The sequence below is a fragment of the Diprion similis genome, chromosome 4 (genome assembly GCF_021155765.1).
Source record: "Diprion similis isolate iyDipSimi1 chromosome 4, iyDipSimi1.1, whole genome shotgun sequence".
In the NCBI taxonomy this organism is placed as follows: domain Eukaryota; kingdom Metazoa; phylum Arthropoda; class Insecta; order Hymenoptera; family Diprionidae; genus Diprion; species Diprion similis.
In genome coordinates this window covers 19,692,651-19,720,464 of record NC_060108.1, presented here as the reverse complement: position 1 = coordinate 19,720,464, position 27,814 = coordinate 19,692,651, and the positions used below count along the sequence as shown (strand labels likewise).

At 37.1% G+C, this 27,814-nt stretch overlaps 2 protein-coding genes across 4 annotated transcripts; one reads left to right on the top strand and one right to left on the bottom strand.

Moving 5' to 3' along the window:
• Window positions 1-13,705, top strand: LOC124405996 (probable chitinase 10). The gene is made up of 17 exons (XM_046881288.1): window positions 1-362; window positions 5,978-6,044; window positions 6,488-6,648; window positions 7,713-7,950; window positions 8,086-8,265; window positions 8,354-8,477; window positions 8,695-9,004; window positions 9,095-9,333; window positions 9,459-9,649; window positions 9,749-9,966; window positions 10,057-10,211; window positions 10,438-10,578; window positions 10,709-10,856; window positions 11,140-11,325; window positions 11,432-11,554; window positions 11,739-11,940; window positions 12,210-13,705. Exons 1-17 carry the CDS (start codon window positions 360-362, stop codon window positions 12,419-12,421), a joined length of 2,898 nt encoding a protein of 965 aa, XP_046737244.1. The 5' UTR covers window positions 1-359; the 3' UTR covers window positions 12,422-13,705.
• A 696-nt stretch (window positions 13,706-14,401) lies between these two features.
• Window positions 14,402-26,867, bottom strand: LOC124405995 (kinesin-like protein Klp98A). 3 transcript variants are annotated; one of them, XM_046881284.1, is made up of 16 exons: window positions 26,422-26,867; window positions 26,134-26,203; window positions 24,002-24,112; window positions 23,687-23,803; window positions 23,096-23,341; window positions 22,768-22,937; window positions 22,067-22,475; window positions 21,476-21,760; window positions 20,745-21,155; window positions 20,468-20,665; window positions 18,385-18,504; window positions 17,600-17,701; window positions 16,834-16,971; window positions 15,742-16,764; window positions 15,241-15,513; window positions 14,402-15,180 (listed from the first exon to the last, which is right to left on the bottom strand). In XM_046881284.1, the coding sequence occupies exons 1-16, from the start codon at window positions 26,466-26,468 to the stop codon at window positions 14,935-14,937; spliced, it is 3,966 nt and encodes a 1,321-aa protein (XP_046737240.1). In that variant the 5' UTR covers window positions 26,469-26,867; the 3' UTR covers window positions 14,402-14,934. The 3 variants fall into 3 exon arrangements, with proteins under 3 accessions (XP_046737240.1, XP_046737242.1, XP_046737241.1); XM_046881285.1 differs by having other exon boundaries at window positions 14,404-15,180; window positions 15,241-15,510; XM_046881286.1 differs by lacking the exon at window positions 18,385-18,504 and having other exon boundaries at window positions 14,403-15,180.
• Between the last annotated feature and the right edge of the window lie 947 nt (window positions 26,868-27,814).

Here is a 27,814-nt window from a genome sequence, read left to right as displayed (position 1 = left end):
ATAGTCAAAATGAAAGGCACTTAATTGTTGTCTACTATAATATTGCTGTATATACTAAATTTAAGAATGATAGTTTCAGTATTTCCTGAACATCTGACAGTGCTAGAACAAGTGTATGCGTACCGACCATGTGGTGACTTACCATTTAATAAGTTTCGTGCAAATTTTATACGTATTCTCGATATATATATATACATATATGTATACATATGTATGAGTATACACATTGTACAGACATTTAGAGACGCTATATTACAATATCCAACAGAATAAACGCACTGGTGTATATAGATGTATTTTTTGATTTTGTAAATGCATCGTTTGGTCTCTCATAAAAAGGATTACTCCAACTTTTAGCCATGGTAAGTTTGCAAGTCTTGAAATTTATCAACTACAGCGTTCTAATATCAATGAATAACTTGACAGTTCATAGTGTCACAGCTTGTAAAGAAAATTCTGAATACAAATCCGTTTCCGAAACGTTACTTGTTTTTCAACGGCTATATGACAGGTATAAAAATCTGTTTTATTTCATTCAAAATCCGTTTAAATAATACCGGTAGGAAGGACCCTGCAGGCTGCGTGTCATTGAGAAAGTGAAATTGATAATAAAAGAGCAAAAAGAGGAATAAGAAAACAAACAAAAAATTATACATTCGGCCTCCAGCGCAGGTATGAAATAATTGTATCAAGCTGTTCGGATCCTTGCATAATTCTTTCGTTAAATAACCCATCGCTGAATCGAATAATCCTGCATACTACATGCACCAATTTGATCGAGATAAGGGTCTGTAGACGAAACATTTTAATCCGCGGTTTCTCCCTGTCAGTTATGATTGCATAAATAATAGAGGATAAATAAACAGAGAGTTGTGAATTTTTTCGGCGAACATACCGGAGAAGATATAATCTTTGTAGTTGCGTGTGTGTGTTATATTTTTTTTGTTTTGTTTCTTTTTTGCAAATCTCAAGCCGCTCTTTAATATTAAGGCCAAAAACTGGACCACGCGCGATTTCGCACCCATACGGAGGTTATTCACTTTCATTTATTTGAAGAATCAAGAACGTTCGTTCCCTTAGGCAAACAATAAAAATCAAAATATCCGGCGTTTGTTGGCACATTATAATTAGTCGTATGGCTGCAGCCGGTTGTGTATACCTAGATGGATACATCTATATACCTTTGTATAACGTATGTATGTATGTATGTTGGCCATGTGCTGGATAGAAACTTTCTGTTGCCATTCGCAGCTTGTTCCTTACGGCTGGCCATGGTCGACTGCTTAATTAAGTAGAAGTAGGCTTACCGCCCGGCTCCTTCGATAATTTCTCTTATTTATATACACATATGCGTAACATATGATGCCCATCATGCGTATGCGATCGGGAGTTTAGTGTCAGTTTAACATTAGTATGTTTAACTCGTACCCTAAAGTTTCAAGCGCGTTTTCATTTGCCGCAACTTTGCAGCTCCATCCGCGGCTACGAAATCGAACTTATTACACTCTGCGAATAGGAAAAAATAATGGAAGGTAATTTGCGATAGTTCCATTCGCCACGAGTGGAAATCTTTTTAAGACGGTCAAGACGTGGAATAGAAGATATTTGTAAGAGCCGTCTGTCGATTTGTACCCAATAATGGAACGGCTGCATGTTCAGCTCCAATAATGCTCGGTCGCTAGGCTCGCTTCCAGTGTGCATTAACAGGCAGTCGACGTTCAGAATATTTTTATACACTTACCTATATATATATATATATATATATATATATATATATATATATATATGTGTGTATATATACTTATACCGCGAAGAAGTTCTTAACTGTATATATTTTGGACACTGTGGTAGTTTTATCAAACGAATTTCACCTCGAGTGTACAATTTTTTTCTTTTTTTCAAACCATTTTACCAAGTGTCAGGTCAATATATGGGTTAAGATAAAAGTTGATTGTTTTAAAAGCGATTGTTTCACAATTCATTAAACTCGCGTTACACGTATTAAAGTTACAAGCCTATATAGTAGTTGCGAAACTCATTACTAAACGAGTATATCACACAAAGGTATAAAAGAATACAAGCAAAATTTGTCAAACTGTTAAGTAATGGTGTTTTAACTGCGTGATGTTACAGTAAAAAAATTATATAAAGCAGTTGGTCATTTTTTTTTTCAAGCAAAAAAAGAGTAGACGATAAAATATAGAAAATAAAACGAGCAGTACTTCGACTGGTAAATTTAATCGCGAGGACGACTCTCCTGGACTCCAAAAGTTTTACGACCAGAATACTCATATTGCGTGTACAGAATTGTGAATACAAATATATAATAATTTGCATACTAATTAGTGACACCCGTGTCTTCGGAAACTCGAAAGTTCGATGAGGTGTAAAATCTCGAAAACGATAAAAAGACGTTCGCTGTATTCGTTCGACGCTTTCCATTGTTACCTTTCAATCGGTTGAAAATAGAAGGAAATTAACATTCGAATCGTATTTTTCTACTCCTATTTTCTCCAATCGCCGATATCCGTCCCACCGACTATAGCTTGAAATAGAATTAAGATATTGCTGTATTATAATCATAGAGAAAAGTCTTTTTGAAAGTATTGTTTTTGAGAAGCGTATCAGGTTCTTACGAGTGCCAAATCATCGGGTCAAAACTCGAGGCTCGATTCTTCGTTTTCGCGACTTCAACTCGATGATAATGAAACATAAATAACGAAGTTTTTGCGCAGGCATATAAATTTAGGTCTTATAGGGCAGCGAGGTGTTTTTCTGATTTAAAATTAGGACATCGTTATCTGTAACAGAAATGAACGGTGAACTGTATCGATTACCCAACTTGGATATCAAGGTAAAATAATATGATCATGGCGGTTTGGTCATTGCAGATTTGGACGGCAGTGGAGTCGCAGATCGAAGTTGATCGTCGTGGCAATGAAAAATTATATTATTATCGCTGTCGAATCGTTTTTAAGAAATAGCTTGAAACGCGATTAAGCGTTTACATTTATCGGGTAATTTTCCTACAGGAAAAACATCTGTCATCGTCATTTCTACTAATTTTATGACCACTGTTATAATATTCCGGAGGCGTTCTCGTATGTCTTAATTATATCCGCGTAGATGAGATTTTTTTAATGATAATTTCTACTTACTCAAAGCGAAAAGTATACACAGAAATGTGTAGCTATGTTCTGATTCAAGTTGCGACCAGTGCTGTCGTAACTAGCTCTGAATGAACAATGCTCTTTCCTCTCCTCTCGAAATAAAAAAATTATCGAATTTGCATGACCACGGAATTTTTATGCCGAAGTTACATAATCGTGTAGCTGGCATTAACCAGTCCGAGAATATATTAGGAACCACAGGATTATTCGGCGATAATATATGTTTATATTCGACCTGTTTTGCAAACTTGGGTTAAATTATAGGATCATAAAATTGGTAAATCGAGTGAGATTTTTATTACTCGTATTGCAGTTACGCGAAGATGTGAGGCAATCAACAAATTACTGCAGGGAATCGATCGAGTCCGATAACATTTCCAATTATTACGGGTTAAAAAAAGCGATTAACGCTGCATTTGTTATCATTTACCTGCGTTGCCCGGTACGTTATTTACGAGCAAAATCCAACCGATCAAATGGCATATCGAGAAACACGCGAAAAACTGTCGCCCTGTTTCCAACCTCTCACCAGCTTCATTTGGAAAGTTGCTGCAAGGAGTCCGCAGAGCATTAAGTCGAGCACGTTTACGTGGCGAACGCGCGAACGGTATCAAGTCGTCGTCAAAATTCCCCTGTAGTGACGCAATTTTACAGCAATTTTTTTTAGACTTTCGTTCAATTCAAGAAAAAGCTGTCGCCAAGTAAATACCAGAACTCTTATTTGAGAAGGAAACTTCTGGCTTCCACAATGCCCGGTACCAACCGATTCGCCGAGTTATTCACGATCCATTCTCGATGTGGATACTGGAAATGACCAGTAGAATGTATGGAGAGTATCAATTAGGACTTAGAAAATGAATCACAAACTCACGGTTAAAATGTTCGGGACAAAAGCGGTTCCGAAATGCGATACTTGAAATTAACTAGCTCCGAATTCACTCATCGAATTCTCAGAATGAAATTTCACTGTTCTTACAAGCAGCAAAACCTACAGCCACGGACGATGATATTTACCTAGTGCACTTCGCTGTAACCATGCAGAATTGGCCGGGGAAATCGATACTGTCTGCAGCTAGTCGTTTTGCCCGTCGTGCAGCAGCTAAAAGATCAGATGGAAAGTACAAGATATGGATATTTGCTGCACGTTCAATCCTCGTCTCGATTCTGCAGATTTAATTCAGAACCGAAAAGCATTCGGTCATTGAAAGTGGTTATTCAAACTCGTCTTCCAATGGCTTGAAATTGGAGGTTCCGACTATTTCACTCGGAGATTTCATGCGAATTGAATTCTCCTGAGTATCATTTGGAATTAAAATCAGTCATTCTGCTCGGTCTTCTCGCCGTGTTAAAGATGATAGTCGAGGTAATTGTGTCAACACTTTCGCCGTGGAATGGAGCACAGGTGTTCACTGATCCGAGTGCTGAAAGAATTAGTTACGTTTAACTGGTACGAATTGATCGAATTCAATAAAAAATTTCTGCTACCGAAGTTGATTGATGCTGTGCAAGTTGAGCTTCTTCTTTCGTTTTCATCTGAGGGCTACAGCGATACCGTATTTTCAAGCGCTGCAGTTCTTGTCGTTGAATGTACCGAGAATTTACTTTTATAATTGTAAAATTTATCCGACGCCAGTTTTGCAGGATTGAACGATCATACAGGTGCGATGGAGAAAAATTAATAAGGTAAATTAATTGGCGCTTCGCCTTTCGCTCGCAGAGTGCGATGACCTGCAATGAACCCCGGGATCATGTACAGTAATTGAGTCGCCGCGATAACTTTCATCTTCTTTTGATAGATTGTAACGATTACTTTTTATTTCAAGTATCACGCTCACCACGAAACGAATGGTCCAAGTTAAAATCATTTAAAAATGAGATCCAACGGTAGAAAAAGTTTCGTAGTATTCACAAGGTTCAGCAGACTGCGGACAGTAAAGAAACTTGACTCGAGAAGTTTTGGTATTGAAATATCGGCTTCCGTATCCTTCTTGCCGAACATAAGCAAACACTTTTAGAACATTGCATAATTTTTGTTCATTGAAGTATAATTCCGTCGAAATAATGTCCGCGCGAAATCTTCACCGCTCTTCAATCTCTTTGAATTACGTATTACCTTACCTCTTCGACGCAGGCTATATACTCACATACATAACTAACTAATATATAATTTTAGTTTGATCGATTTCTCCTTTTCTGCTCTAGGCCAAAGCTTTCATTACGTGACCGGTAAGCAATATTGACGATAGGTACAGTATGGGATTAAAATCCTTTCACTGCTCCTGCAATTGTATAGATGCATACATGCGGCAATACGAGATACATAAAGGAGCATACATATTCGTATGTGTTACATATAAAGGACGCTCGTACTCGATTATACGGAGGCTGATCTCATGCTTGGAGATATTTAGTAACTGAGATAACTCGTTTGACATAATCAAAATATATGTCCCTGGTACGGTCGGAATGGCATTGGACTTTTCTGATCGAAAAAAATTTAACTACAAATTCTTGATTCTTCGTGACAGTTAGATATTATTTCGCTATTTCAGATAAAACCATACAATAGCTATAATAATAACGTTAATTAATAGAATGGTATTAATTTGAAAAGTTTATGGAAACAGATTCATTCGTCATTTTTTCGTTCAGCCATTTACATTCCAAGATGAGAAACTGCCGGGACAATGAGAAAGCTGTTGCTCACGCGATCACGATTAACTTCCAGCGCGATATTCTTGGCTGACAATTGTTGCATGCCCGTGGAATTCCCGATGTTTTAATCACATTTTTTCTACACATTTCAGGCAACACTGGGCGTAGCAACACTGTGTATAGCCATCCTGCTGTTGAGCTCATGTGACAATCCCGAAGGTACGAAATTAGTAATTGAGTAATTAAACGTAACCTTTAAATTAGTCGGAATATGACGCGGAAACAGAATTACGAGGATTCAGTTTTATGTCTTTTCCTCAATTAAACAATTATGCCGAATGCTGTTTCGTGATACGCGTTGTACTTCGAATAACTAGAAACATTCGTATAGATCAACCTATCCTCATTTGCTGGAAGGCAATGTTGACTTTACGGACATTTTATTATCTACAGTAATTAGCATATTATCCTTGAATTATACTCGATTAGATTGCTCATAAAATTTCCTCACGCACTAAACTTCGTGCGGATCGCACGCGAGTTTGTTTGTGATTAAGTTATCTGTCGGTATTAATGACGAGGCAAGCGTTGATTCTGACGGATGTGCACTAATTCCATTATCTGAAATTTTAATATCGTGATAACGTTGAATTTCTTTGCAGCTGCAAGAAAAAGATTGCGTCGACCGACGACCGCGAGTCCAGCAATTTCTACGGATCAGGAAGTGTCAGCGAGCATTAATAGATTCAAAATAAATCGCGGTCGCATAAACACTAAAGGATCAACTAACGAACTTCAGTCGCCGAGCAAAAATGATCACAAGGTAGGAATGGCGTCCTTGATATTTTGCAAGATTGGCTCTGATAAGGTGGGACCGTTTCGGTTCGGACAATTCGCAAGTAAGGTTGACTGCCTACGTGAATATAACGCGGTTCCCGGAACCCATTCTCATTTCAACCGCCCAAGAAGGGCCTCAGGGCAGACAAGCGGTTGCATTTTTTGCAGCCTCGACGTTTCTGCTACAGTTTTAACGCAAACTGCGATATACCTGACAAATATTGATATATGTATAGGTAAATAATTATTGCACGTCGATTATTACGAGGTATTACTCAACGAATGGTCAAATTTTGAACAGAAGACTGCTGCTTCTGCAGGTCGAAAGAAGCAAATTTTTGCCATTTATTGAGAAGAAGTTGACCAAACACAACTCAAAGTGTCTCAAATAGAGAGACGCAATATTCTGTGTGTTAGCTGAACGGAAAAACCGGTTTGTAAAATTTTCAAGGTTCTAAAACGTTGATCCGACTGATGTCCATGCCTCACAGTTTGGAAGCAGGTATATTTTGGTATAAAATAGAACCGTTGAAAATAAAAACTATGGAATACTTTACAGTCTCTTGCTATGACTCAACGTGGTAGAAATCTAGGCAAGTCAGCGACTAGATCAGTAGTTCGGATCCTGGTTCCAATCCAGTATCGAGAAAAGGCTGATAATCTGGAATTCCTCTTATGAATATGCGTCTGATACATTTCTTGAGGTTTGAAGGCGTGTCGAGGTAGTTCCTGAAGCAGTTATGTTAGTTAGGGCAGTTATTAAAAGAGTTGTTTGGGTCAAGGGCGACCGGACTAGCCATATCAAAGGAGAGTTGGTCAGCTTAAAAATCTCATTCACCATTGAATTACTATTCCTTCCTAAACATCAGTAGGTACATCGAACTTTCATGATGGACGAAAAAAAGGCCACTTGACTCCATGGACGCTAAGGCTTTCTAAAAAGTGATGCATGCTTTATTCAATGGTCTTAAATAACGCGAAACTTTTTTCTTTTAGTTACGTATTTAAAACAAACTACCGGAAATATAATTCTGTCACAATTTTTTTCAGATTGTTTGCTATTATACAAATTGGTCCCAGTATCGTACAAAGATTGGAAAGTTTATGCCTGAGGATATACAACCAGATCTTTGTACGCATATTATATTTGCATTCGGATGGTTGAAGAAAAACAAATTAACAAGCTTCGAGTCGAACGATGAAACCAAGGATGGGAAGCTTGGACTGTACGAGAGAATAATGACTTTGAAAAAGGCTAACCCATCTTTGAAAATACTTTTGGCTATAGGTAGGAAACTCGAATGATTTGCATTCGGGGACAAATGTTTATCGTGCATACTTCTGCACTTGTGTACCTCTATTTGCAATTCGATTATTTAAATTTTGTTCACTTATTTTCAACAACTTTACCATTTGCTTCCAGGCGGTTGGTCTTTCGGTACCCAAAAGTTTAAAGACATGTCATCGACACGATACGCGCGTCAAACATTCATTTACAGTGCTATACCATATTTGCGTCATCGGAATTTCGATGGTTTGGATATGGATTGGGAGTATCCTAAAGGCGGAGATGATAAAAAGAATTTCGTTCTGTTATTGAAAGGTAAGGTAACAATTCCCCAAAATCCTGCTAGTGTGTCACGCCTTTGACCAAACTCTTCAGGACGATAAAATTTCTATTGTCTTTACAGAACTACGTGAGGCTTTTGAGGCAGAAGCACAAGAGCGAAAGAAACCGCGATTACTATTGACGGCTGCCGTGCCAGTTGGACCTGACAACATTAAAGGTGGTTACGACGTTCCAGCGGTTGCCAGGTTGGTAAAAAATCGTCGAACGATTGTTTAAACGTTACTCCATTTTATGCTCGTCATAAAGATTTTATATGTCACGTATACCGAGTCAGAAAACTTGTAGCAGAGGAATAGAGATGAATCCAATATGGTATAGCCAAGAACGCGGTTCTATAAATGATCTGACAGTTTCACCCGAGAGGAGAACCGTATAAAATAATGAACAACCATCGTTTTCTAGTTACCTCGATTTCATAAACTTGATGGCATACGACTTTCACGGAAAGTGGGAAAGGGAGACAGGTCACAACGCACCTCTTTACGCTTCGTCGTTGGATTCGGAATGGCAAAAGCAACTCAGTGTCGACAACGCTGCTGCTATATGGGTTCGCCTTGGTGCTCCAAAGGAAAAATTGATAATTGGTATGCCTACGTATGGTAGGTCTTTCACACTGTCGAATCCTGCAAACTGGAAAGTTCACGCACCGGCAAGCGGGGGAGGAAAGGCTGGAGAGTACACCAAAGAATCTGGTTTCATTGCTTACTACGAGGTTTGTTGAAACTCTTAACAACTGCCGTAAATTATTGCGAAACCCCGGAGAGTTGAGCACCGTTCATTGCCAAATTCCCTATATTTTCAGATATGTGAAATGCTGTTGAATGGCGCTGCTTACGTGTGGGATGATGAGATGAAAGTTCCGTATTTAGTTGACGGTGATCAATGGGTAGGTTTCGACGACGAACGTTCGATTAGAAACAAAATGCACTGGCTCAAAGATAAGGGATATGGCGGTGCTATGGTTTGGACGGTGGATATGGACGATTTCAACGGAACCGTTTGTGGCGGGAACGTAAAATACCCTCTCATAGGTGCTATGAGGTATATAAATATCATAAGAATTTGTACTTCACGGATGATTCAAACTTTTTTTGTATATAAAAAAAAGAACAGCTAACATTTAAGTTAATTTGTTTAATCAATTCTTGCCTGTAATTGCCATGCAGAGAGGAACTCAGAGGAATCCCACGAGAGAATAACGCGAAGGATGTAAATTGGAGTTTAGTGGCCGCGACCATAACCGAAGAAGTTGTAGAAAAGCCGGAACCGTACAAAATTTCAGCATCGGAAATACTGGATAAAGTAAAGAAGATTAACAAGCCCAAAGTACAATCAGCGAACAGTGTAGCAAAACGTGGTAAGTCCGCGAATCGACTGGGAACTTGAATTGTCGGTGGACAATGGAAAATGACGTGTGAAAACTGCGCGAATACTACAAACTTTAATTTTATTCCAGAAAGAGAACCCTACACGATTTGCTATCTCACTAACTGGTCGTACAAAAGACCGGGATCTGGAAAGTTTTTGCCGGAAGATATTGATCCTACTCTCTGTTCTCACGTAATCTACGCGTTTGCTACGTTGAAGGATCATTTGTTGACCGAGGGTAGCGACAAGGACGGTGATATGTACGAACGTTTGATAGCTCTGAGAGAAAAAAATCCCGACATAAAGGTACAACGAAAATTTTCTTGGGCATGCAAATGAACTTGGAGGAACATCAAAATAAAGAGTGCATAACTCACGTGAATAATCTCGTTCCAGATACTTCTTGCAATCGGTGGATGGGCGTTCGGTTCAACGCCGTTCAAAGAACTGACAAGCAATATGTTCAGAATGAACCAATTCGTGTACGAAGCGATAGATTTCCTCAGGGAATATAAATTCGATGGTCTGGACGTTGACTGGGAATATCCACGGTGAGTACGAAGTACTATAACGTGTACTGGCACTGGTCATAAAAATGCGTGACGTGTAAGATATATTTTACGAAAAATTCTGCGATCCATGTGCACTTGCTAAAGAAGTATTCACCTCAGAGAAAGCATGCACTCTGAGAAGAGTGATGGGATGTTCTCTTCGCGCATATCTCTTTGTGTAGTTTTTCACAAGGACGAGCCAATCAGTGTAATTTGGACGTTTCAGTGGTGCCGATGACCGTTCTGCGTACGTGAATCTTCTCAAGGAATTGAGGCTGGCATTCGAAGGAGAGGCCACAAGTTCTGGACAACCGAAATTATTACTGTCTGCAGCGGTACCTGCTAGTTTCGAAGCTATTGCAGCTGGGTAATTACTAGATTTTAAGCAATATGCTCCCAAACATACAATTACTGAAATGTATCGGTCTGTCATGGTGTTCAGCTTCTCTTTTAGCACTGCTTTTAGTAACCGTTGTTTACAATTTGTTGATATTCAGGTACGATGTACCGGAGATATCGAAGTATTTGGACTTCATAAACGTGATGACATACGACTTCCATGGTCAGTGGGAACGACAAGTTGGCCACAACAGTCCGCTGTATCCACTGGAAAGCGCAACCAGTTATCAAAAGAAATTGACTGTGGTAAGATACTGCGATTTCAAGAGCCAACAAACAACTTTAATTTCACTATTTATTATTATTTCATGATCAGGAAATTATGTCAGACTTAAAGAGTATTGAATCTCGTTGTGATTATCTAACTAGTTATTGCAATCGACGAGTACAAAGTAATTTGCATCATACAGTTTGTCACACGAATAAGGTTCACTTGATTCACACTGGTCAATTACAGAATGTAAAACCCTCTTTTCTCTTCCTAATATCTGTATAACTCAAAATTAACGTTGTACTTACGTCTTTACAGGACTACAGTGCTCGTGAATGGGTGAAGCAAGGTGCACCCAAGGAAAAATTAATGATAGGAATGCCGACCTATGGCCGATCCTTCAAATTGGTTGACAATGAGAAGTTTGACATCGGCGCACCAGCTTCAGAAGGTGGAACCGCTGGAAAATTCACGAACGAGTCTGGATTTTTGTCATATTACGAGGTGAGCTTTTATTATCATTATTTATACGTACTTGAATTTTTTTAAACTTCCCCATTTTTTCACACCTTCAACGACAAACCCTTAATTTTTGTACGTTCCTTTTTAGGTGTGCTCATTCCTCAACGAAGACAATACTACTCTCGTTTGGGATAGCGAACAGCAAGTTCCATTCGCGTACAGAGACGATCAATGGGTTGGATTTGACGACGAGCGGAGCTTGATGAATAAGGTGAATTTAAAGTCATACAAAATGATCTCATTACCTGCAGACGCTGTGTTCATCACATTGTACCTTGTGGGATAGTTAAGAATATCAAAGTACTTTCGTGTCCTTGTATAAATGGGTTTCCACTTTCACCGAAGTTTTTTTATGCCATTTTTTGATTACATTTTTCAAACGAAAATCATTCCAGATGAATTGGCTAAAAGAAGAAGGCTTTGGAGGAATCATGATATGGTCTGTCGATATGGATGACTTCAAAGGAACGTGTGGAACTGGCAAATACCCTCTGATCAAAGCGATGAAAAAAGAACTTTTGGATTATTCTGTTAAACTGGAATACGACGGTCCGTACGAAAGTTTTTCAAAAAGTGGAAAATACACAACCAAGGATCGTGAGTTTCCGTTTCTCTCAATTAATTCTTGCTAATATTTCCCGTCCCAAAGTGGTGGTCAAATATGAAAGCACGCTGGAAGTTATGTTGTTGATACCACTCAGGTTAAATATCTTTGACAAGATTGATGAAACTAGAAGGGATAGTCTCATCAGTTTATAGAACCATTCCGATGAAAATGATACGATTTAATTTATGAAAGTTATAAAATACATAAAAATGTTACGTGAACGATTCAACAAAGCACCGCGTATAACCGTTTGTTACAGCAAATGAAGTGGTTTGCGAAGAAGAGGACAATCACATCTCATACCACCCGGACAAAAATGATTGCACAAGGTATTACATGTGCGAAGGTGAACGAAAGCACCACATGCCATGTCCGGTAAATCTGGTCTTCAACCCTAACGAGAATGTGTGCGATTGGCCAGAGAATGTTGAAGGATGTCTACAGCATACACAAGCCCCACCTGCAGCTTAAAACTCATTAATAATATTATACTATGTATAGATTAAACGGAAGACACCGAGTGGTAAATAAATTTCTATTTCTACATGACTTCTACCAATAGCCTGTATCACAACTTTTTCCAGGTATGGACAATTCAAATATACACTTACGCCTTACCGCAGGATGCATTTTTATTTAGGATATAAGATCGTGACCGTCGAGATAAGAAAAGTTTCAAAGTTGCATAGAATTCGTAGAAAAAGCCTATTGGCGTTCAGATTAAAATTTATTAATTAATCACTTCTACTGAACTCTTGATATTGAAAATCATTTAATTCGGCCTCTTTGAAGCCAGTACCGCTTCCTTGTGTTCAATTATAAATCATTACGGGCAGTGTGTCGGTTCATCGATCACCCATTGCCTTCGGCGTCCCGCTCCACGTGAGTCGGTGATAGTAATCATCCTCGTCATGTAGACCATAAATTATACTCCCGAGGGTTCTCTTTACTCGTTTCTACACTTCAGATTCTATTACTGGATCGGTTCATTGACAAGGAAACATCCTCTTGAATGGAAATGAAATATTCAAAACGCCTTTTGATTTTGATTAATTATTAATCTATCATGTCTCCAATCCATCGGCCTCGTAAAATGTTGGAAATAATCCGCTAAATAAACATATTAAAATGACATACAAAATATTTATTGCATGCCTGAATAATTATGTAACACGTGTAATACTAAAATTTCACCGATGAGTTAATAAATAAATAAACCGAGGATCAATTTGGTATCCGATGTATTTTACTTTTACAAAGCATAATTTCTTTCTTTTTATGTTTTTTTTTCTTTCATATATATATATATATATTACATACCCGAATCGGTATATATTGTCTTCCTTGCATTTTACACCGATAGTTTACATTAAATGTATAGTAGATCGTTATTTAAAATTAAGTGTAGCATATTCTATTACCATAAGTCAACATTTGTAATAAAATAATATATATATATATATAATACTGAAAACAATTCATATTATTACACGACGACCATTTTTTGTGGAATTAATTGTCGAATAGAATACTTTCTATCCCAAGCTATATTCTCGCCATGCGGCGTATTATTAGAAAATCACAATAACTTTTATTTCGATCTAGGTCCGCGCTGATTATTACAAGTGTAATGTTGATGCTACAATGCGCAATAGCTGAATTATGCACTTTTGATTGAAATTCTGTGTTCGATATGTAAAATGAAATATCTTCAGTGGGACATTAATAATATGCAACGTAATATCACTCTCTTTACAAGTTATTCAAAAAATGTAACACCCGATCCCACAGAGGCACTCACCAGTAAGCGATGATATATTATTATTCTTATTATTATTATTATGTAACGATTCAATTATAGAGCCATTTTTATTATTTAATAATTAATCACAATCATTATTATAATGAAAAATCCGGTTAGAGCTCTTGGGGATATTTATCAATTCATATACATACAATATCAGCTCCAGTTACGAGGTACAACAAAATGACCTAATTGAAAGGTAAAGAAGGAACGAAGCATCAAGTAAAAAATCATTATGACATTATAGCAGATTTTTCAGACCAAAAGACTAGTAATTTTGGTTCTTGTAATTTTGCACGCGTTTAAAAACGGAAGACAGTAAACTAAAAAAAAAATTGCTCGCCTATCGTGTGGACATTATTTTTCATTTAATCCCACTGAAGCCAACAGATTATTCATAAATTTTCAGTTATAATGATGTCATAATTTCAGGTACATGAAACAACTGCACATACAACCTCAAAAGGTATAAGTACAAATTGACGAATAAATTGAGGTCGTACAGAATTCAACTGAATATTTGCAAAGATTATTATAGCACGACAAAAAATCGATTATGCTGAAATTTGGTTGAAAAATTTCAAAAGACTATTCTCACAAGACAAACTGCAGATATGGTTACATAGCGTGTTGATAATAGAAGGTTTTGCCAAATACTGTCATGATTAAGATCGAATTACCATCCCTGGGAAATGAAATTTTGTTACATCCGAATCCACGTGATGAAAAAAAAATGATAAATTGGGGCTGGCTCGTATTTTTAAAATTACGTATGATATTTTTTGGCATTTACAACAGACCCATCTCAAGTAATTGTATGTTTGCTAGACACGTAGTTTTTTATTGTCAAATCATTCAGATAGGTTTATTAATTTTATTTAGAGGCGAGGCACAAACCAAATATCAATTCTGTTTATTCTATTTGAATTTTTTTTCGTCGAAGCGGTTTCACCAAATGCGTTATGTTCAAATCCACAGTGGCGCCATTGATTAGTTATAATATTAACAATTAACAAGAATAAAATTGTCGAACTAGAGCTTAAAAATTTCACTATGCAAGTCGCGTTCACCACGGGGGCGGGGTGAATTCCCCGATGCAAGACATCTAGACTAATTATACGTATAGGCTGTCAAACCTAAGTTGCCGAAAATTAATAATACATAATTAAAGCAGAACTTACTAGCTAGTACCATATTTACTACTCTCAAAGGTTCCTCGTCGGAAAAACACGCTAAATTCTAGGAGAGACTGCTTGTCTATCTGACTCAGATCTGTATTGTATTTGTAGAGAGGTTGGCAAAGAGGCAATTCGGCACAAACCTGTATCAAGCGGCGAAGATAGATTTCGAGTTGTTTTCGCCGCTGACGAGCAATTGCTTCAGATTTCTTGAAAAATTGACGTGGAGGGAACGGTATCGTTCCAATCTGGAAAAATTAAAAGAGTGTAACAATAGGACACAGGGTTTTCAGTGCGAAATCACTTACTTTAGCACCATACTTTTGGCGCATCATAATGTTGAGCTCCCTGAACCGCCTGTAGCGTCTCAACAATGTCCAGCTGTCGTCCCTAGCTGCAACCCGCACCTCGTACTCATAATGACTGGAAGCACCAGCACCACGTACAATGTATGACGGAACGCTCACGATCATGTTGATCACGTTCTCATTTTCGCTTTCATTGGCGATTAGCGATGGTAATGACCTCGTTATCGTCAACGAGTAAGGACTACTCAAGTGATCTGAACGGTCTCGACTCTGCTGGAACATGTTTGATTTTTTGCAGAATTGAAGGAAGAATATAAAATGTTAAACATTTCGTGTTTTGAATAATAGCAAGACCGTTAAGAATAAACACCAAGTTTTTACACTAACAGAATAATAAAAATAATATCAGAGTCTTTTCATGTTTTGTGGGATTCGTCATTAAATCCGAAAGTGATGAAACAAACAGAGGTATATCGATATTGCATTCTTCAATTTATTTACCGTGAGATATACCGAGGTGTAAGTCTGGCTTGGAGAATTTCGCATGAGTGTTGGCTGCTGGGATATTTCCGAGACAGAACTTTGTTGTGATTGGAAGTCGTTAGAATTTGAGAAAGAATTTTTCTCTGTGAGAATCGAATTCTGACCAAAGTTTTCCTGAGAATTGACGACTCTCATATAAGGATCCTGATCGATAGCAGGGATTCTCCTTTCATTTCTACCTGTATCGTGATTTGAATCCTTTTTTTCAATCAACAAAGCTTCCAACTCGATTTGCTGCCTCTGTAAGTCTTGTAAAACTCCAATCTGACGATTAAGATCCTCTTTGCACGGAGCATTAATTTCCAACAATCGCATAATAATCATTTTTTGACGAGCAATCCTCTGCTGCAGTCTCCTCAGCGTTTGATGCTGCGGAGATTCATGGATTGTCAGACTCTCGGTCGAGATGCTCTCACTCAGTAAATTATTATCTTCCTTATCTCGGAACTCAGAAGTATCCTGAACTTTTTCATCCAGCGAGTGTTCATCTTCTTTCATTGATTTCTTCACGTCATCCTGCAAAACTTTTTCACTGTGTTCAATATCTGGGCTCGGGTCAGGCCCAGTGCTTGTACCTGGACCGCAGTCTTCTTTGGCAGTAACATACTCGGATTTTGTCTTATTCTCAGCTTCCTCGTTTTGTTCCTCATCCTCCCTAAAGCCTTTCAAAAACTCTGGAGAGTCTGCTGCCGCTGTATGAAACGTGTCCGTCGTTTCTGCAGAAAGCGGTGGGTCATGATTATACAGCAAGTTTACCGCTGACGCAATCTTCAATTTCCGATTGCACTCGTCTTGCAAGGACTTCAAATCGGACTGGGAAGTCACTTCGTCTCCATTTACTGAATCGTTGCAAGAAGAAGATGGACCAACCCGTTTCAAATCCAACGAAAGACTCTGTTTCCTATTCATAATTTCTTGTAACTGCTCTTGGGTCCGTTTTGCCAGAAAGAGTTTCTTCTCGCTGACTTCACCACTTTCCAACTAAAAACGATGATTATGAAACTCACGAGCATATTGTACTTTTCAACATACTGAATTCGCCACACTTACCTCCAGGTTCAAAATCTTCTGATGCTTATCTGCCACATCAAACAACTCTACGTCAATTGAATCGACCTTCCTTCTGTGCTCGTTCAGAGACTTCACTTTGTCTTGTAGTTCGTTTTCTAAGGTGGTTAATTCTTTTCTCTGCAAAAATCAATTGTACTTGTTTCATACAGCGTCACTTGTCGTAAAATATCATTACATATTTGCTGTTTCAGTATTGAAAATGTATTTCAATAATTTCAGTAATTTCTGAGTTCCTAAATAATAAGAAAACAGTGGTTGAAAACGACATGGTATTTGAAAAATTTGTGTGTGTGTGTGTGCGCAGTTCTAGTTTTGATCGGTTCAGTGCTTTTCCAATTATTTAAATAACAAAATTATAAAAAATAAAACAAGAAAAAAATATTCTGAGAATGGATGAACAGAATCGACTGAAAACTGGTACCACAAGATTTTTTGGGTTGCTGATCACGAATCTAAAGTTGAACTTCCAAAATTGTAATTTGGCGTATTCAACCTGCCAAAAAAAACTAAAAACATTTTAATTATTATGAAAATTATTACTTGAAGGTTTTTTGAGTCACTTATAACGAATTTGACATTGGGCTTCCAAAGCTCGATTGAAATAATGTTGTTATTATTATTATTATTATTATTATCATTCATATTATTGCTATTACAGCCCAAAAAAAGTTTAAGGACGGGAAGTTCCCAGGCTGGCTCATAGTCAGCCCAAACGCGCTTGTTAACGATAAATTCTTGGACTTACGTGATTATTGACTAGCTCTCTCACAGCATGGGCAGAGTCGGCATCATTAAGACTTGACCAAGATTCAGGCGTACTGATATCACTGCTTACCCCATCACCTGTCTGCAAATTTATGTACAATACATTACAGATGCTAATGATGGATCACTCGTTTACTTCGATACTGAGAAGTCATATTGAAGTCCTATTTTCCTGAATTTCTAAGGCTGGGTAATTTCGAAATACCTATTAATACTCAAAACTCTAATCAATTGGCCATCAGATATTGCTTACCCATAGAGCCCGTGGGTAGATACTTGGAAGTATTGAGTAAAAAAAAAATTAAAAGTGTACTTTGCGCCATATCGTAAAGTATAGCGGTCGATTTTCTGTTATCAAAATGTTTCAAATTACAAAGACTAGGCCGTATGAATTTTGAAAAAATAATATTTACAACTATCACAGTAGAGGTTTTAAAAACAAGACAGCACTTTAGCCATGATTAATTATTCCGGTTGTCTAATTACTTTAATGATATTTATGCACAGTTCAAATTGCGAACTCATACATAAGCATAATTATAGACGATTGAAATTCAAGCGAAGAACATTAATTTTGAGTTCGTTTTCAAGTGTGGAGCAGAATTCTGCAGTCCGAAAAATTGTGAAAGATATCTAAATACAATTATACGTAACAATAAATAAAGTTACATATAAACTGATGAATGAAATACTCCATCATAATACATTCATATGAAGCAATACAAGAAAAAATAGATATTACAAATTAAAAAAATTTACGCTTACCTTTTTTTGCTGTCTATCATTTGATACGCGATTTTGCGTGTGCATGAACTCATCGAATTGGCGCTGTTTAGACTGAAGAATCGTTCGCAGAGAGCTGACTTCCCTACAAACACTTTCTACCTAGCCACACACATACACATCACTCCGTTAACAAAAAATTAATTCAAATAAAATATGATGAAATGCAGAGTTTCAAATGTAGCAAATAAAAATTATATGATCATTTTTATTGCTTATATAATAGAACTAAATGCTTGTCGCACTGTATTATTACCAAATTATATAATTAAGGCATGCGTTGTTTGAGGGCAGGAAAATCCAAATTTCAAATCTTCAGCCAACATGTGGATTTCGAGTTTTGTAGGTTTTCTCAATCATCATTAAGCCAGATTCGCTCAACCTTTGACTTTTATTTTTTTGCAAAAATTACTTAAACCACCTTTAGATGTGATTTTGCCATATAACTATTAATTTTTTTCAAAATATGTGTTTGCAGTTCGGAATTGGAATTTGAGATTTTTTTAGCTCTGGAATATTTGCTGTTTAGAAAAAAATTTGTATTCTATTTACCTACAGTTTTAAATCATACCACGAATACAATTGAACACAGAAATATTTTATGCATAAAGTACGCAGATTGCCGTGCAATATTTTTAGTCTGATATTCTGTAAAAATTAACAAGGTGATTCAACGAAAGTGAATTAATGAGTGATTATTCACGCAATTAATACACATACACACAAACATCAATTTTCCGAAGTTCGCATTACTAGATAGAATAAACCATCCAACTCGTACAGATTTGATTACGACAATTACTGCAGATTTCAATTTTTTAATTGCAGTGGGAGCCGCAGCGAATCGAGCTGACAGCAAAGACAATTTTTACTAAATATTATACCTTTTATTTGATTAATGTATTTTGGTTTGATAAACTCATAGTTCAAACCATTGTTATTTTCGTTTCGCCTCCCTAAATGCAGACGAAGTAACGCTGTAGATATGAAGTATACATTACCTGCATTTTAGTCGAAGTGTTAAAAACTTTCCCAAAAACCAGGCTTGTTAATTATGGTGTAATTTATAATAAATCGAAACAGGTAATTTTTACTCGCAAAGATGTTGGATAAATGAAATAGACTTTAATAACCAAGTGGGTTTGTTAATAAGAACGTTATAGTGAAAAATCCATGAATATTAATTTAGTTAGCAGAAAGGTTTTGCAAATTAGTTTGTTTGCATTTTTTTTTTTTTTTTGTGTTATATAGATCACAGAAGATTGAATGCCAATTTTTGAGAAAGATTTATTAACCAACAGTAAAACAACAACAGTTTTCTTGCATAACAAACCCATATAGATATCCTATACATGTATACTATTCTATTACTTTTATACATATAAATATAGTGACTACACATTAAAAAAATTTTACACAGTTAAAACTTTTGTACAGAATAACAATCCTGGAATTGCTACATCACCGTTCTCCTTTCCAGCAACGTAACTGCTAATACTTTACAGTTATTTTTGTTTACTTATCTTTCAAAATTTTATGTACAAAGAGGCACGAGCATACAGCCAACTGTCCAACAGTGTCGTATTAAATAAATGCCTGAATTGAATAATAATCTGAAATGCATTTAATTACACGCCGGTTTTCAGGTCGATTCTATATATCGTTATAAACCCTACAACTGTTTGAATTTTTTGAAAATTTGAAATATAAATATAAAAATAAAACTGCCCATCACCTACCATTCGTGCGCATTAATTTGCATTTTCATTCACATTACATGATTTCAAGTTAGACTTTTGAACTTTTTTAATCAATGAATAAAACTTCTGTACTATAGCATCTTGCTTTGTAATAAAAAAAATTAATTTACTGCACCGGTTTCCGGTTTATGTTTACGAAGTTCAATTCGTACAAAATACGGCATAAACGACAGTCACATATCCAACGGACAAACATGTGAATAAATAATAATATTTCCAGACAAACAAATAAGAAAACAAACAGCGATGAATATAAAATAGAACTGATTTTTTGCAGATATTAGATCTGTATTAGGATCACTTACTTGAGTCATTTCATCTCTTCGTTCCTGTTCCAGCGCATTCCGTCTAGATCTCAAATCTTGCTGTCGTGCTTCGAGCTGCGCAAGAGCTTCGGCCCATTCTCTCCACTGCGCTCCCCATTCTCTCTCCAGCTCTCGTTGCGCTCCTTCTAAAGCTTCTCTTCGAGCTGCCCATCTCTCCTCTCTTTCTTCTTGCTCTCGCTAATGAAGAAACAAGAAGTTACAAATTGAAACAAATGTGAGACCAAAAAAATACCAAGACAAAGAATAGGCGACCTACCTTGAAGTCTTCTTTTTCTTTGAGAAGAAGAGCCTTCTGATGCTCCAGTTCTTCTATAGCCCCAAGATCTTCGCTCGAATTAAGGAGATTGTCATTCGAAGACGAAGTGTGGAGGTCAGAAACACTCCAACTGAGAAGAGACAGTCTGGAAAGATTTACTACCGATTGTAAATTGCCATTTCCAATTCCACCTTCTTTTCTGAGCTTTGCAGCCTCTGCTGGATCGTTATAACGGAACATGTTATTTCTTCCGAGAAGTATTATGCACCCCTGCGATAACCTCGTAGCTTTATCAACCTGCGCTGTGTTTATCCAACAATGGGCTGAGAGCGGATGAAGTGTCGCAATTCCCTCATTCAATTCCACCACACAGTGTTCAGGTTCAACGTCAACGCCTGATAAGACTATATCCTATCAACCATATGATAATATTTTAGTCAAGCCATATCGAAAATCTGATGGGATACGATAATACTAGACTGAACGAGACTGGGCTATATTTTAATTCGTAGAGAAACATTTTATTCCGCATAAAATCAGCCAGATCAGGGTACTTTAAGCTTTTTTGCAACTCAAAAGTACCTTATTCTTTTAATCATTTTCATCAACAAATTCACATAACTTTTTTTTTCCAAAATACATATGTATTCCAGTTGCTGTAAACAAAAGACAGACTTTTTTTATCTGTTTTTTTTTCCCAGTTTGATCGAAAGCAATTCAATTCACTCTACCTGTGGCGTCGTGGCATCCTCGCTGCCAATCAAGGTTTTTCCTTCTTTTAAGTGATAAAGAGTAACACCAGTGCTCAGTAAATCATCGTCTATGCCAACGAGATGTGGCATTTCAGAATCGAGAACAACACCAACTCCACTTTTGCGCAGACCCAAAGCTCGCTGTTCCTGTAGGATCAGTTGAGTTTCTCGCCATTTTTCAGCCCATTCTTCAGTTAGCACCTTTTCTTGTTCTTGCTTTTCATGAATTTGCGCCAGTAACACTTGCGGAGGTCTTTCCACGCTCTGCTGACAAAACAATCACTTATTAAAAAGATTCGTTGAAAAAATTACGAATTTGGGATATTCCAAAATAGCATATGCAAATTTAATTATTGCTTATTTGTTTCTGCATGAAATCCCATGAGTAGTTTATGTAAAAACAGGATACTATATGCTAATACGAATAAGAGTTGATTATAGACAGGTTTGAAATAATGTTCAAAAAATGTTAGTTTGTTTTGTCTTGACTTCATAGTGTTCCTTTTCATGTGCCTCATTAAGGAATACAAAAATGAATGCATTAATTGAGTAAGAATAACTAATTCTCACCGCATCTTTGTCAATAAGAGATTTGAGCTTCTGTATTTCCTCCCTGAGTTCCCTGATCAGTTTGACATTGGCATCTTCATTGATTGTTGGTTTGTTGATGATATTCTTTGCTCGGTTTGCATAGCGAAGAGTACTAAGTGTCTCGCCGTAGTTACAATCTGCTGGACTGACAGCAGCGATCATGATTGTCTTAGAATTACCGCCCAAAGAGTCCTTCAGTAACCAAGTCAACACACTGTCTCGATACGGAATGAAGACATTGCGCTTAGAATTAGAGTCACTCGTACACGAGCTCGAACTGACTTCGGCTAAGGCCGATATCACTGAGCCCAGTGTTACCAAGGATTTGTTTATGTGAGCACCTTCTTTTAGACGCTGACCTGTTGCTCCCGTAGCATCTGCCCTCTCGCTAATCATTGGAATAAAAAATATTTCGAGTTGGTTTTTTGAACACGTTGTAAGGCGATGTAAAGGATAAGATAAACTTAAAACCAATTATTGACTCGCAATTATTTATCACGAGTTTTATGCTTGTTTTGTGCTGTTATGTGCATAAAAGGAAAATCTTTGAACCGTAATTATTAATCATAAGAACGTGTAATATCAGTATAACACATTTAGATCAGCTACAATTTTTCTCTGTGCAACGAGTGTTTTGTAGAGATACATATTAAGGCTGTGTAGACGTAGAAAAATATTACCTTCCAGCCAAGTCGACCAGATGCACTTTTGAAACTGTTTCTGACGGCATATTGCCAGAGAAACCAGCCTGAACAAACGTTATCGTAAATATTGCGTGACTCCGACTACTGACATCGTTCATATTTGTGCTAGCAGTAGTTCTGTGTGTATTTCCTCTGACCATACACTCCTGAAAAATATAAATCATAAATCATGGAGATATAAATTCTATTCTTCACAAATTTTCTATGCGCAATATATTTTCCATTGCATATTCGCGAAAATTACAATGATATTTTACTGAACAGTTAGTAGCTTTTTAAGGAACAATAAAGATTGATTAATTACCTGAATATCAGAGTAGTCGTATACCAGATGATTGGACAAGTCTTGTACGTAAGGCCCGCGTTTTGGGTGTTCTCGCACCCTTAAGGAATGCGACTGAGATTGATCGGGCCTCAACAAGTCTCTTACTCTCTCATTATGAATTTCCAAAAAAGATACCTCTGTTCTGTACGAAGCACCACCTTCTTTCCCCGCCGCCATTCGTGCGAACAAAGTCTTACAGATCCGAGGTATAAGGCCTTGAGATTCCTGTGCAAAATAATCAAGAAACCAAGTTATTAAAATTTTTGCTCGGGAAAAACATATCTATTTTTCTGTTTTCTTTTCTTGTTAATATTTTAAGCCTCCCTGAAAAAATGAAAACTTTAAAATGCAAATGTTTACAGCCAATTTTTGGATCGCTCATTGGTATTTTGATAGCTTCAACAACACCTCGAGACCGCTGCACCTATGATAAATTTTCTTAGAAAGAAATAATTTAGCAATTGTCAAAAATTGAGGGTTTAATCCAATCAGGGAGGACGAATTCAAGTTGATACAGTTTCCAGTGGAATTGGATTTATTTGAATATAAAGTATGAATTGGCGCATTTACCGGAGTACCCATCATTGTAAATGTTTTTCCAGATCCCGTTTGACCGTAGGCGAAAACACAGGCATTGTAGCCTGAGAAGGCACTTTCTATCACGTCGGTACCCAGATCGTAGAAAACCTGCAATTATTAAATTATGTTTGGTAAACAATTTGGCAGGCTCACTTCTCCTTCATTAATCAATTCATCAATCTTCAGTCACAGATTACTGAACAACTAACTGTAGTGTCTGGCATTGTAGCAATATCGTTTTATCAACTTTTAAAAACAAAGAAGCAAACTACAACGTGATATTTTTTTATCATAGATGACTTATACCTCTTCCTGTGAAGCGTAGTTTTCATCCTCGCTGTCATACGACCAGTAGGAATGATCAAATGTGAAATCCTTGTATTTTTCTCCATCTATGTCTCTGCCACTACCTGGAGGCTGGAAAAATTAATCACCATATAAACCGTTGAATAATTATTTATAACATCGATTATAATACTAACAACAACACGTATCATAGCTCATTTTGTAAAAGAATTATACTGAAAAAATGGCGAATCTCGAAATCGAAACTGATTTATGTACTTAACTTAATTAAAGTAAATATAAATGCTATACCGTAGCGCTCTGAGACCATGTGAATAAAAAAAATGTATTTTTAATTTTGCTTAATTCGATAGATAACATTTCGTATTTAAAATGAGTCAAAGTGATCATGTGCGCAACGAATGTTATTATTATTATTATTGTCATTGTTTATTTTTAAAACTTAACTTGTAGATATAGCGATTTTTGTATCGAATATATGACACGCGATCATACATCGATTGGCGTGGTAAATTATTAATCTCGTACTCGTTTCTTATCGCGATTAGATTCATTAGGTATTACATTAATTATATATTCAAATACACCGATAAAGGTTTGTCGGCTTTATATAACCAACGAAACTTTGTTTTAACGTTTAGTTAGGAATAAAAAATGGAGAGATTTTGTAATAATATAATAACTCACTTTCTGTACACGTGATTACGAGAGCAATCATAAAAAATAGACGAAAAGTAACACGATAAATAAAGATTACGAAAAAATGTAAATGAATCAATTCTCAAGTAAATTTAAATTGGGTGGTGCATTAAGATGGAAAAAACAGTTGTGCCTCAATTTAAACAAGAAAATAAAAGTCTAACAAATAGATTGTTGCTTGTCATATCCAAAGAGAACTCTGACAATAAATTAATAAAATACAGTCAGCCGAACTCCAAATGGTTATATGTATGTACATATTCGCACTTCTGAAATTTGGCAAAAATTTGTGCAAATATATTAGAAATTTTCTACATCGCAAGGTGATACAGATTCAGTGATTTTCGAAAAGATTGCTCAACTAGATTATTGATTCGAACGAGATTCGTTATGATGATTCGTATTCCGGTGCATTATTGCAGAAATACGGAATACCAGAGTGGCATATTCGCGAAATCGTTAACTTCCATGTCATGATTACCGTCACTTTCATCGCCTGAATAAATGTTCTAACAGATTTTACTGCACGATTCAAAGTGATTTGCGTCAAGAGTATAATTATAACACACGGCGTTCGACTAAATAACCGCAAATGAATTGAATAACATAAACTCCGCACGTATTATCAAATGACAATCGTCTTATCTCCGTTAAGTATTGAGTCTTTAAGACCAGAAAAATCTCAATTTTCGTCTCTGTCGTGGACAATTACTGAAGTCATCGCAAAAAATAACACACGCAACACACAGCTGCGGCATTTAATGCAGCCGCGGTATTCGCTGCTCTCCCCGCCTGGCTGTGTGCATTTACATGAACTCAATCATTTTACCTTTATTATAACGACTTTCTCTTTAAACGGATCTTTGATCTTTCCCGTGGAATGCAAGATCGTCATTTTTCTATCGTTTTTTGTTTTCAAGTTTGCGTTGTGTAACTGTAGTAGATACGGTTATTACAGAGAAAACCATTGCAGATTAGACTTACAATTAGTCCGTTAATAATAATTATACAGCCGATATACCGACTTGGTCCATTTTTCGTCCACGTGCAGAAGTATTAATTATTATTCGTATATTACAATAATCTTTTTCGGTCGACGCGCAATGATTATGCAATTCATTTTCGCGCACGATATATATCTATGTATATGGTACATAGCCTGTGGCGTGTAAATGTGAAGGGAATAGTTGAAACGATAGCGGAATAAAAAAAAAAAAAAAAAAAAAATTAAGACGGAGTAGAAAAACTATAATTGTCGTACATGCGACGCAACAGCGCATGAATGACCTGTACTCATAACCAACGTCGATTGTTTAGATCATGTGGTTCGGCATGTAGATATATGTTACATAGGTATGTATAATACGTTCACTGCCGCAGTGTCGAAACGATTTTTAACTGATGAATAAGAGTATATATTTATATTTGTTTACCTTGGTATTAAATATCCTCGTCCGCTTTCCATCCATTTGGATAATCAACTTAGCATTCATCGCCAATTCTCTATAATAGGAAAACAAACGAAAGTGTGATTAATTTGAATGTTATTCAAAACCCTATAATCCCTACAAGTATAATAATAATAAAAAATCGACCAAAAGCGTAAAGTTTGATAAATAGAACACTGTATGCATAAGGACCGACAGCAAGTTGTACGGTATAGTAGGGTTAAATTTTCGGATATAATAATACATATTAAATGAATCAGCTGTGAAAATCACCTCTTGTTAAAAGGCCGAACCCTGACAGCCACGCGCACCGATGCCATGTCAAAGCTGTATTGTCGTCGTCTATGGTTCGGGTTGAAATTTATTATTTAAAATGTAACATCGACCTGCGATGCAGATCCGCAATTGAACTGTATACACTATTACGCGAGAGGGTTACTCGATCCTTTATTCCAGTCTGTTAATCGTTCCGGAGTCCGGCTGACGCTGCCACTGCACCGCGCCTCAGCCATTGTCCAAGATTGTTCGTCGTCGTTCTTTCGGACACGGCGAGAGTGCCGATGAGAATTGGACGGTGAAAAAGTAAAAAAGTCAGGAAAACAAATGAAGCAAAACAAAACACAAGCGGGCTCCGCGCATGCGCTGAAACCTCCGTCTGTCAAATCCGACTGTTCCGCACTCCGACAGCAGGCACTTGTCGCGGAATAATGCGAGTCGCGAACAGACGCCGAGGGGGCGTCGGAGTCTGGTGAACAGGTTTCGGACCCCCACTCTGCGCCCAGCGATGCTCGTTTAGCGCCGTGCGCATGCGCAGCAGCCTACCGTCGGACCAGTGACGGATGATTGGCGGGTTCCGTTGGTTCCTCGTAACGGCGTTCGAACGTTTGAATGCCGAAATTAGTTTGTAAGAAAAAAGAAAGGCTCTGCGCAGCCAGGTTTTCATATTTTTGTTTTGAAATGCAGCATCTCAGGGAGGGGGACTAATTTGGTAAGAGTAAGTTTTGCGAGTCAGCTACGGCTCCGATTAGTCGGGAGGATGAATGAAAACCGCATACATGACGATGATCCGGGGTAACTAAAGATAGAAGCGTAATGAATCGTACAGATATAGCCATTTTCATATTTTATTGTTTATCATGATGAAAATTTCCTTGGGATTCCCGGCATAATGGCATACTATGCAAACGCGGTTTAATCTGATTATGGAAATCATACCGTGAAATTTATTCAACTTGAATTACACCAATTACACTGTTCGAAAGTTTTTCGTAAGAACAGAGTTTTTAACGGGTGGGATCCATAGCCTTTAGTCACGTTGCTGCGACCAAACTTCGCGCATTCGCGAATCTTATAGTATATGCACATCACATATCATTACCGGTTACCGTTAGCGAACAAGTCGTATGGTAATGAATAAACGGAAATGATGTGCGCTCTAACGATGCGGTAACTATAACTGATTTATTTTTTACTCTGAATTAATTAGCGCATGTTATCTAGTTTTCGAACTTGGCGGTTAACGTCTTATTGTATTATTTTCGACAACTGTATTGTACCTCACCTGATACACACTCATACTATAAGGATCCGTTATAATCTAATCCTCTGTAATTTATATATTTCGCATAAAACCCATATTCTATAATCCTCATCCATCGACAACTCA

Coding starts and splice junctions, on each gene's coding strand:
- LOC124405996 (XM_046881288.1), top strand. Junction 8,266..8,353: donor TTTCGTTCTGTTATTGAAAG/GTAAGGTAACAA, acceptor TTGTCTTTACAG/AACTACGTGAGGCTTTTGAG. Junction 10,857..11,139: donor ATCAAAAGAAATTGACTGTG/GTAAGATACTGC, acceptor ACGTCTTTACAG/GACTACAGTGCTCGTGAATG.
- LOC124405995 (XM_046881284.1), bottom strand. CDS start 26,468: ATGGCATCGGTGCGCGTGGCTGTCAGGGTTCGGCCTTTTAACAAGAG. Junction 22,938..23,095: donor ACGACTACTCTGATATTCAG/GTAATTAATCAA, acceptor TATATTTTTCAG/GAGTGTATGGTCAGAGGAAA. Junction 20,666..20,744: donor AAGAAAAAGAAGACTTCAAG/GTAGGTCGCCTA, acceptor TTTCTTCATTAG/CGAGAGCAAGAAGAAAGAGA.